The sequence below is a fragment of the Oratosquilla oratoria genome, chromosome 40 (genome assembly GCF_046742065.1).
Source record: "Oratosquilla oratoria isolate Oo_2021 chromosome 40, ASM4674206v1, whole genome shotgun sequence".
Lineage (NCBI taxonomy): Eukaryota > Metazoa > Arthropoda > Malacostraca > Stomatopoda > Squillidae > Oratosquilla > Oratosquilla oratoria.
In genome coordinates, this window is record NC_134816.1 from 25,924,090 (window position 1) to 25,936,525 (window position 12,436).

The 12,436-nt window shown below is 37.8% G+C and overlaps 1 protein-coding gene across 1 annotated transcript in view; it reads right to left on the reverse strand.

Annotated features, from left to right (window-relative positions):
* The window catches only part of LOC143020701 (arrestin domain-containing protein 3-like), a 44,204-nt gene that overhangs the window by 16,149 nt on the left and 15,619 nt on the right, over window positions 1-12,436 (reverse strand). The window contains exons 4-5 of the mRNA XM_076177354.1: window positions 9,319-9,530; window positions 4,831-5,013 (exon numbers count right to left, since the gene is read on the reverse strand). Of these exons, the coding sequence (XP_076033469.1) occupies window positions 4,831-5,013; window positions 9,319-9,530 (395 nt within the window). The remainder of the gene's footprint in view (window positions 1-4,830; window positions 5,014-9,318; window positions 9,531-12,436) is intronic.

The window sequence follows — 12,436 nt, forward strand, 5'->3', positions numbered from 1 at the left end:
ATAGGTGGAATCCAAGGAAAACTTAGGATGGATGAAAGATTTCTTGAATGGAAGAAAAATGCAGGCGGTACTTAGAGAAAAGAACTCAAATTGGGTAGATATGATAAGCGGAGTCCCCCAAGGCTCTGTATTGGCTCCGATAATGTTTGCTGTTTATATAAATGACATGGATAAAGGCATTGAATGTTATATGAACTTCTTTGCAGATGATGCAACACTATTGAAGAAAGTAAGTACAGAAGAAGATTGAAAATCTTTTCAAGAAGACCTGGACAGTCTGGAAATGGAATATAAAGAACAAAGTGAATTTCAACATTAAGAAATGTAATATAATGGAATTTGGAAAAAGCAAAAATAGAATATCGGGTCAATATAAAATTGGTGCAAAGGAAGTTATAAATGTAAACTCAGAAAGGGACCTAGGAGTAATTATCTCAAACAACATGACACCAGACAAACATGTTAACAAAATAGTTGGAGAAACTTATAACTTAATAAGATCAATGAAAGTGGCCTTTGACTACATGGATGAGGAAATGGTAAAGAAGATACTAGTTACACTGATAAGACCAAAATTGGAATACCCAGCATCTCTATGAACACCTAGTACAAAAGACAAAACATAAGCAAAAAAATTCAAAGAGCAATGACAAGGATGGCACCAACACTTTGCAAGTTGACATACGAACAAAGATTGGACAAAATAAACTTATCAACTCTAGATCAAAGAAGAGAAAGTGGTGATTTGATAACCATCCACAGTATTATGAAAGAGATGGAAATTCTTGATAAGGATGACCTATTAAAATGGGACAGAAGAAATACAAGAGGACACAAAAGAAATTTACAAAAGACAGTTATAGAAGAGATCTGGGAGAGAGAGAGAGAGAGGGAAAAAAAATCCATATAGAGTAATAGATCCATGGAACAAACTGAAAGAGGAAACAGTGAGTGCTAAAACTATACAGAATTTTAGGAAAGAACTGGATGAAGAAAGATACAACTGCGGGTCACTATGAGCATAGCTCTCCTCCCGCAAAATACAACTAGGTAAACTAGGTAAATGCAGGTCACTAATGGGGATAGATTGCATTACTGGAAGAGATACCTTGATTAAGGATGGGAGGGCTTTATGAGGTCAAGGGAACAATTAAGAAAGACCAGATGTCTAAAGGATGTGAAAGAATACACTTTTCCATATGGATACATAAATACCGTATTTTTCGGTGTATGACCCGCGGCTTTTTGCCTCAGAAAGGGGCCAAATTTCGGGGGTGCGGGTCATCTGTGGATTCTGGTTAGAAATTGCCCTCTTACGCAATCAAAAAAAAAATGAACGATTAGTTTAGCTGGGTGCCCTCTCGGATGGGGGATTTGCGGGGGGACCGACCGGATTCGTCGTATGAAAGTTGATTAAAGTCATAATACAGCGCGTACGATCGAGACAAACGACAAAGAGAAGGTAGGATTTGTCTTACCCGCTTTACATGCTCTTGTTATTAATAAAGGCATTATCACAAATAAAACAGGCTTAACTAAACAGCATGAACACAAGACAAGTGACTGGTACCAACACCAACATCGTGTGTCGCGATCAAACTAAAACAAGCGGGTGGCCATTTTCGCAATTACAAATTACAAACTGTACCTGATTCCTTAATGCTAAATTTGTGCATTACATGTGGGTCGTTCAAGCATGGAAGAAAATTAAAGAATCGACTATTCAGAACGGTTTCCGTAAATCAGAAATGTGCCATCCTGCAATGCTCGATGCATGCTACAACTCTGAAAAGGAATCGGACGAATCCGAAATCGAAATGGAAACGGATGAGGTCACTGCATCAGAATTGGCCGATTTATACCACAACCTCTTCCATGACGATACAGAGGATGAGGAATTCGATGGCTTCGTGAGCGATGATATGCCTTCATAAACATTGACTGTCGTCTGTGATCACTGTGTTTTTTTTTCTAATAACGATGTGCTCCATTGACTCTGTTCATAACAGTTCAGTAATGTGCTCTATTATTGTTCTATTCTATTGAAAACTAACCATTGGAAATTGTTTGGTTTAAAAATTAATTACCAGTGTTTGTATGGCATTTATAAACCAATTGATTAATTACCGGTAAACAATCAAACAGGGTTTTATGGCATTATTTACACAAATTTATTAAGGTTCTTTGTAATATATAAGTGCAATAAAATATATTGAAATGTAATTTGTTGGTTATTCTTCATCTTCATCACAATCAGAAATAAATAGGACTGGAGGAATACTGGTATCATGATCATGAATCGCAATGCCGCGTCTTCGACCCATCCCAAAGGCATCGTAAGATCAGTTGCACACTTTCGAGATCACCCCTCTTTCATCGAAGCTACCACTACATCTAGTGGCAGCTTCAGAAACCAAATTGTGATGAATCCTGAAAAGCAAGATATCACCAAGAAACCTGCTAATATCGGAAAACATATATACATTTTTTTATAAATCACATAAGCATTGATGAAACAGAAAATTTAGAAAAAGCCTCAGCTTTGAAATTACTTTGATCACCACGTCAACGGCCAGCCGTAACAACAACCGCCGTAAGCTGTGCCTGTGGCAACCCATGCATGGGTAGTATACATCGTCGGATCTACACTGCCGCGCACGCCATATGACTGCGGGTCATACAGCGGTGCGGGTCTTGTGTGGATTTTCACTAAGGTGTAAGGGGGTGCGGGTCATATAACGGTGCGGGCTATAGTCCGAAAAATACGGTACTTGGAATAACTTAGGTGATATTGCCTATGCTGGAACGATACATGAATTTAAGTCTAAATATGATCATTTGAAATCATGGATACAGATTAAGTTGGAACTGTACATAAACTTGAGGCTATTTCTGATCAACTGGAGAGTAGGAGACAGGAACAAAAGAGCTGCTCCTTTCATGTATATTACAATTAGGTAATTTTGGTAAATAGAAAACACTTCATCTTACACTGTCTTGTTCTTACCCTAACAAGACAATAACACAGTATCTATTCTTTGAGTGACTTGCGGGTCAATCTGGTGGCTGTTGCCTGTGAGGAATGGGTCTACAAAAACATGGGGCGATGGATTGACTGATCCACACCCACCAGACATCTTCATAAAATCTTTTCACCAGGAGACCTATTGACTGAACAGGTAGCCTAAGTCAGTCTCCTAGTGCCTTGAGTCTCCTGCATGAGAACTAGGATAACAGATTACACCCACTATCCAAGTTACGACCTGTGCGACTTACATCCACCCGTACTTACGACCACATTCAGCAGATGCCTACATGCACATATTATGAGTTTACTGGTTTACTGTACGTTTGCACGTGGCGTCCAGCATCCCATATGACAGTTACAGCAGCACAGCATCTCACCAAGGTTGCGCTGTCTGCCATAATTATGGTATTTCTACCATAATTTAGTGTGTGTCTACCACCTACCATACGATGTCTATAATATACCATAATTTTACTGGAATTGATATTATACCGTATTTCGATTCCCAGTTGCCACCGATAATCAGGGCAGGTAGGAATGGTCAGAAAGGGCAGTTTTGCCAGATCGGTGATACACGCTTCCCCGAAAGCCAAGACAGAGTCGGTTTACAGTAGTCCTGCATTCGTACTTTTCATTCTGGTTCGAGTTCTCTATTGGTCGAAAGTCGAAAGCTGTAGTGTACGAACATGGATACAAATAGCTTTAACCCAAGTCTATGATATTCCTGGAGTTCTGAAGTATAATATCTTCTATTCAATAAGACAATATATCTCACTGTATTATTCCATGCATAAAATATTTATTTGGTGAAATAACGTTATGCTATGATTATCATTCTTTTCTTACGAAGAGAGACCGAACGTTTTCGCATGGGAGACGACGATTGAGCCCAGTGCATAGAAGCTAATCTTGTACTTTTCATGTACATTTGAGGGAATTATTTTAAATGTTATTAAGCCTTTATTACTACAACCTCTTTTAATTAATTATGCCTCGACCAGCGAATACCAACGGATCTCCCATGCTGCCTCGCCAGACCTACTGCCTGATCTTTCCCTCGACCGTACGCATGAAGAAAGTGTAGATGACGTGCAACCAAAAAGTGGATTTTATTTGTTTTTGTTTTTTACATGCATATTTTCTATTTTTTATATTTTGTATCTTTGTGTTAATTTGTATTTTCGGTCTCTAATAAGAATCCTGTGTAATATATTTTCTTTCTTTACCCTATCCTATTAATTTATTATTATTAATTTATTATTTAGTATAACAATCAAAGAGTATTGGATATTTTGCATACCCTGAGAATGTTCTAAAATGAGGCCACAAACGAAACATTTGAGCTGGATTTACGCTCTCCATCATATGTCCTTGAATATACACCTCGAATGTATACGGTCCGAGTTACGACCGTTTCGACTTACGACCAGTTGGTCGGAACCAATCTAGGTCGTAACTCGGATAGTGAGTGTAATTGATTCCTGTAATATGGACTTCAGTAAGACAGACTTTTTTCTAGAGTGAAAGAAATGCATTTGGACATCTTCAGTTATGATGGACACCAATCAAAAGTATCAATTTTATTTATGAAGCTGGAAGGGAATCTCAGTATTCTTTATCCAGTCACTGATAAATTTAATCTACCTCAAAGGAACATAATTACAGATTTGGTGATACTGAAGTAAATGACACTTGCATGTTTGCTACATTTAGCATTATTGATTTGATTACATTTACCTTATAAACTAACAGTGCATTATAACATTTACAACTGAATCTGGTGAATTTTTTTTCATACTGACCTGTATAATCTTGGCTTCTGTACTGTTCATGGATCGATTGCTCATGTTGGTGCACTCAGCATCGATAGAGATGTTCTCCCCTGAGACAAAGCCCGTCTTCTCAATATGCAGAACAATAGAAATTGGTCCTGATCTACACCAACAACAACAAAGATGATCTGTTTTATTCCCCTGGACAGGGCTCTGCAAAAGAAGACACACATTATATATCACTAGCTCCCAGCTAACCTAGTATTTACCTAGTTGTATTTTGCGGCAGGGGTGGTGTCCCGCCTTTGTATCTCGCAGTGTCTAGTTTGCTTTTAAACTCATACTTCATTATCCAGTTTGTTCCAAGTGTCCAATACTCTATGTGGAAAACTGTTTTTCTTCAGTTCTCTTCTATAGCTATGTTTTTTTATTTTCTTTCCATGTCCTCTTGTGTTTCTCTTGTCCCAGTTTAGTAATTCCTCTCTATCAAGTATCTCTGTGCCTTTCATGATTCTGTAAATGGTCAGTAGGTCACCTCTCACTCTTCTTTGCTCCAGCATCGGTAATGCCAGTTTAGCCAATCTCTCCTCATATGATAGGTTTGCAAGTGCAGGTGCCATTTTTGTTGCTGCTCTCTGGATTCTTTCTATTTTATTTATATTCTTTTTGGTACTGGGTGACCACAATGTTGGCGCATACTCTAGTCTAGGCCTTATCAATGTAACCAATATTTTTTTTATCATGTCTTCGTCCAAGTATGCAAATGCCACTTTTATTGATCTTAGCAAGTTGTAAGTCTCCCCAACAATTTTGTTAATCTGTTTATCATAGGACAAGTCGTTTGTGATAATTATCCCCAAATCTTTTTCCGATCCTACCTTCTTTACTTCCTTGTCCATGTCATCCATATAGATAGCAAACATTATTGGTGCCAGTGCAGATCCTTGCGGTACTCCACTGATCACCTCTTTCCAGTCTGAATATTTTTCTCTGAGCACTACTCTCATCTATCTACCCATCAGGAAGTCCTCCATCCATTTTAGTAGGTTCCCTTGTATTCCTCCTATGTGCTCCAGTTTTTTTTTTAAGTAATTTTCTGTGTGGTACTTTGTCAAAGGCTTTTTGCATGTCTAGGAATGCACAATCAGCCCATCCATTTCTTTCTTGCACTGTGTCTATTAGCCTTGAGTAGAAGCATAATAAGTTTGTGGTGCATGATCTTCCTTGCCTGAACACAAATTATCTTGGGTTTAACATGTTGTCTTCCAGATGTTTTACCCATCTATTCTTGATTTTCTCACAAATTTTGGCTATAGTGCTTGTTAGTGATACTGGCCTATAGTTGGTGGGTTCTTCCTTGTTTCCTCCTTTATATATTGGTACAATGTTAGCATTTTTCCAGTCATTAGGTATCTTTCCTTCTTTCAGTGAGCTATTTATTATGATGTGTATTTTGTCCGTTAGTTCTTCTTTGCATTCCTTTAGAATCCAATTTGCAATACCATCCAGGCCATGTGATTTTCTGACATCCAGTTTTGATAAGTGTTCTGATATTTCTTTTTGTGATGTTGTGAACTCACTCATGTGGGGAGATTTTGTATTTTCTCTCTGGTGAAGACAGATTCAAAGTGGTTGTTCATGACTTTGGCCATCTCTAATTCTTCTGTGTATTCTATATTTCCTTGGTGTAGTTTCACCATTTCCTGTTTGGTTTTAAGTTTACCATTCACATACCAATAGAATAGTTTGGGTTGATCTTTGCATTTATCTATAATATCCTTTTCATGGTTCCTTTTTTCCTCTCTTCTCACATTAACATACTCATTTCTATAGTTTATATAAATTTGCCATTTGCTTTGTTTTTTGTCTTTTCTCCACCTTATCCAAGCTTTGTTCCTTCTGTCTTTTGCCTCACTGCATCTTTTGTTGAACCAACATTTAATGTACTCCTCGCTTTTGTCTTGGTACATGCCTGTTCACCCCTTCATTGTAATTTTCCATCAATATATTCCATTTCTCTTCCATATAGAATTTTTCCCAGTTTACATTCTGGACATCACTATCATGATGAAAAAACTGAAGTGAAGGTATTTAAAGAACTCCAAGAAAATTAGGAGACAAGGATGATAAAAAATGAATGAATGTCTGCTGAGTAGGGAAATAACAAGGCAAGAGATAGGTGTGAGTGGAAATTGGTTGTGAATGGATGATAAACTGTTGAAGCTCAATGGGCTGCCTCACTTCCTCATTTCTCACTATCCCTCCTCATATACTCCAATAGAAAGGAAAAACAGGGTGGGGGGAGTATCATTTTTGACTAGGAAAGACTTAAACGTGACAAAGAAGAAAAAAAAAAAAAAGTAGATTCAATTATGACAAAAGTTGAAAGCAATTACATGAAAAGTAGAAAATTTGTAGTAGCATATGTGTCCCCCAAAACACAGTCCTGGACAGAAAGCGATCATTCCAAACTGTTGGAAGATGCAAAATATGAACTAATATACTGAAAGAGGAAATATAGTAATTATGGGTGATTTTAATTCAAAAGAAATAAGTTGGGAAGAAATGACAGTGAAAGATAGAGAAGACCTCTGGGGCAACAAACTTGATATGACCATTGAATACACAATGACTCAGTGGATAAAAGAAAATACCAGATACAGAAACAATGAGGAACCATCAAGACTGGATTTAATACTTACATCAGAACCTGAAACTGTGGACAGAATTGATTACAAAACTCCAATAGGAAAGAGTGACCATGAACTAATTGAATTTGAACTACAAGAGGAAATGGATGAAAGAAGAAATGAGAAACATAGAAAAGGAAGACTAATGTACAACAAAACGAATTTTGAGAAACTCTAAAAATACTTTCATAATGTAAACTGGGAAAAAATCCTAAATGAAGAAACAAAACAAAATCACAAAAGAGTATACATAAAAAGCTGGTCATTCATTTTTTACAAGTGGATGGAGGGAGATGCTGATGCTCCACTCGCTCACCAGCTGTCAAATGAAGAAAATGTTTGAATGATAACAACTGATGGAGGAAATGAAAGAAGTGATGAAGAAGAAGTAGATGACGGCACTGTACAAGCTGAAGATAAGATTTCCCTGGATGAAACCATCGAACTCGTGGAGAAATTTATTGCTACACTTGAGCAACAGCCATTTATTTCTGAGCAAGAAATTATGTGGATTTACAACCTCCAAGGAAAACTCATCAAAGAGAAGCCCAAATGCATAAAACAATGGAAAATCCAGGCTTTTTTTAAGAAAATGTCCGTCCCTACACTACAGCCTCAGCCAACGTCAACTCAATCAGGACCTTCTAGTGCACCGGACCTACCTCTACCTAACCTAGGAGCAGCACACCAGCAGCAATGAACCCTACCTCAGAAACGCCTGATGTGAGTTTACCTGGATTTTTACATGACGACACATCCGATGACGACCTAATCCCTGATATCACCCTTGCCGCTGATAAAACTACATCCACCTCTGTAATTCATCTCTGCAGTGATTGTGTGGGTTCTACAATTTGTGAGCGGAAGAAATCACCTACAATTGGTAAATCCAGTACAGTACTAGGACTCATTTTTGTATTTATGGATTTTTTATCATTTACCAGTACCTGCATTTCCTTATTTAACTTCTTTATTAATATCTTTAATGACTACTTAATTAATTTCCTTATCTCTAGTACCATTTTTATTAATTTACAATGAATTCCCACATAATCCATAAAAATTGATCATCCGTTCCTTTAAAAATCCCAAGGATTTCAGAAAATCGAGACTCGACCTGTATTAGGATCAATGAAAGTGACCTTTGACAACATGGATGAAGAAATGATAAAGAAAATAGTAATTACACTTATGAGACCTAAATTGGAGTATGCTGTGACACTATGGGCACCTAGTACAAAAAAAGGGGGGAAATTAGAAAGAATTCAAAGAGCAGCAATAGAAATGGCATCTACACTCTCAGATTTGACATACAAACAAAGATTGGATAAATTACATTTATCAACACTGGAACAGAGAAGAGAAAGGGGTGATTTGGTGATCATTTACAGAATTATGAAAGGGATGGAAGTTCTTGATAGAGATGACTTATTAATATGGGACAGACGAGAAACAAGGGGACATGAGAAGAAGCTAAAGAAGGACAGTTACAGAAGAGATTTGAGAAAAAAAAAAAAAAAGCTTCCCACACAGAGTGATTTATGTCTGGAACAAACGAAATGGGGAAACAATGAATGCCAAAACTATACAAGATTTTAAGAACAAACTGGTTGTGGAGAAATATAAAAATGGGTCACTATGAGCATAGCTCTCATCCTGTAAAACACAACTATGTAAATACTGTACATATATATAAGACAGTCTGGAACCTTTTGCAAAAGGAACCTTCCTAAACTCGAATGAATCATTTAGTGTTTACTTTATACCAACTGTCACTGCAGCAATGGACCTAAGGATACACAACTATATTATCTATCTTACCACTTACAATAACACCTGGAAGAGTGTTGAGGTCATAGAGGTTGCTAACTGATACACGCTTTATACATTCTTTGTCTAAAGCCATGGGATGATCAAGTACAGCCAAGACTTCATGCAGTATCTGTCCATACTTGGATTCAAATGAAGGAGGAATGTTGAGAGGCAACATAAAACTAAAGTTGAATGCGTGATTGCCAGGAGGTAACTCAGTTTCATTTCCTGAAAAAAGAAGAATATGCATAAACTCTTGGAACATCCAAGAAAGTGATATAGTCCAAACTGGAACCAGACAAGAATTTTAAGCACATTTATCTAGGCTAAGTATGACAACTAGAGAGTTAGAGAAAGAATCCCTATAGCATTGCACCACTCTCATTTTTCTTTCATGCAAGAATTCTTCCGTCCACTTCAGCAGTTTGCCCTGTATTCCTCCTGCAGTTTCTTATTCCTTTAGCAATTTCTTATGTGGCACCTTATCAAAAGCTTTTTTCAGGTCTAGAAATGCACAATCAGCCCATCCATCTCTTTCTTGTATTACATCTATTAACCTTGAATAGAAACACATCAAGTTTGTGACACATGATCTTCCTTGTCTAAATCCACATTACCTTGGATTACATTGTTTTTTCCAAATACCTACCCATCTACTTTTGATCATTTTTTCATAAATTTTTGCTACCATACTTGCAAGAGAGACCAGTCTATAGATAGTAGGGTCTTCCTTGTTTCCCCCCCTTATATACTGGTATTATATTTGCTCTTTTCCAATCTTCTGGAACTTTTCCTTCTTTCAATGAACTGCTTATCAGACTATGTATTTTGTCTTTTAATTCGTTCCTGCATTCTCTCAAAATCCAGTTTGCCATTTCATCTGGTCCATGTGATTTTCTGACATCGAGATTACTCAAGTGATTCATTTTTTCTTTCCTTGTTCTATCTCTTTCATAGGGGGAGTTTCTCCTCCCACTCGACATCTCTAAGTTTCATGTTCTCCCTTCCAGTCACTGATTTAAAATGCTTGTTCATAATTTCTGCCATTTCTATTTCCTCCGTGTATTCAACTCCTTGTAGTTTCACTAATTCTTGTTTCTTTTTCAGTTTGTTGTTTACAAATCTATAAAATAGTTTGGCTGATCTTTCCGTTTTTCTATGACATCCTTTTCATATTTTCTCTTTTCTTCTCTGTGCACTTGAACATACTGATCTCTATAACCAGTATATATCCTCAATTTAGCCAACTAGCCTCAATCCCCAACCTGATCTTGGGTGGTGACTTCAACGCCAAGTCGTCTGCCTGGTATGTCGACAACTCTGACACGGACAGAGGGCTTGATATACAGACTCAGTTTGACTCATTGACTATCATGAAGAACACACATAATCATACACATATCCCACACCAAGCCCTCTACACTCCCTCCTCTCCTGATATCACCTTCTGCTCCCCCTGCCTAACCCCAACAACATCATGGAGAGTGGTCGGAACCCTTGGTTCTGACCACCTTCCAATCATCATCACCACCAAAACAAGATGCACCCCAGTTGGCCACAGACACACATACACCAATTACAAGAGAGCTAACTGGGAAGCTTTTACTGAAGAGACAGAACAACATTTTGAAACACTTAACAGTACACCAATCACAAACATAAACAATGCTGTGCACACTTTTAATACAATCATACAAAACGCAGACAAGAGATACATCCCTAGAGGCAACAGAAAATCACACAACCCCAACTTCACACCAGAAATCCAAGATCTCATCAGACAACGTGACACACTTAAACACGATACCCCCACACCTATCCCTCAAAACATAGCAGACCAAATACAAACACTAAACACTGTGATTGCTAATAAAATACACGAACAAAAAACACAAAATTGGCAAAACTTTATCAATACACTTGATCACAAAACAAACACCAGCAAATTGTACAAAACACTCAACAGCATTACACTATCCAACAGTAACACTACACGCTCTCACGCAGCAATAATCACAACAACAGATAATCTACCCTCAAACAGACAACAAGCAAACTCACTCATACGTCATTTTGCACAGACAAGCCATCTCACTCATACGTCATTTTGCACAGACAAGCCATCTCACTTCTCACCCTGACGACCGACGCACCATTCAATGTAAGAAAGACTTCCCCACAGACTCAGACTATATACCCTTCATAGACAGTCAGACAAAACTCATAATAAATAATCTCAAGCACTCATCCGCCTGTGGCTCTGATAACATAAGCAGCATCCACCTAAAACACATTGGACCACAAGGTATACACGCACTCACAAACATTGCAAACTACAGCTATTCACACAACACTATACCCGACATCTGGAAGCATGGTAAAATAATCACCATTCCAAAACCGAACAAAGACCCAACAATACCAACATCGCACTGCCCAATCACACTTCTCTGCACCCCCTCTAAAATCATTGAACGCCTAATACTTAAACTTGTCACACCACATATTCCCCTTGCTGACTTACAACACAGTTTTAGGCCACTACACTCCACACTCTTCTGATAAACCTCACACAAAGAATTTTAGATGGCATCAATTCAGATAGGCCCCACCACAGAACACTTCTCATAACATTAGACATTAGTAAAGCTTTTGATGCTATCCCCCGCCACAACCTAACAAATAAAATATATAACACAGACATGCACAATAACACCAAAAGATGGCTGGCCAATTATCTGGCAGGTAGGAATGCTTACGTGACATATAATGGCCAATCATTGCACATCAGAAACGTTAAGAATGGAGTACCACAGGGCTCAGTTCTATCCCCCAAACTATTTAATCTATACATGCATGACTTACCCACAACAGACACCTCAGAAATACAAATCTCTTCCTACGCAGACAACATAACAATCACATGCACACATCGTAACACAGACAAAGCTGCAGAAATAATCCAGCCATACCTTGATACACTAAACACATGGTTCATCACAAACAGACTCAAAATAGTTCCAACCAAATCTACAGCAACACTTCTCACCAACTGGACAATAGAACACAAATACATACCTCATCTCTACATCAACAACACTCTAATACCACACACAAACACACCGAAAATTCTT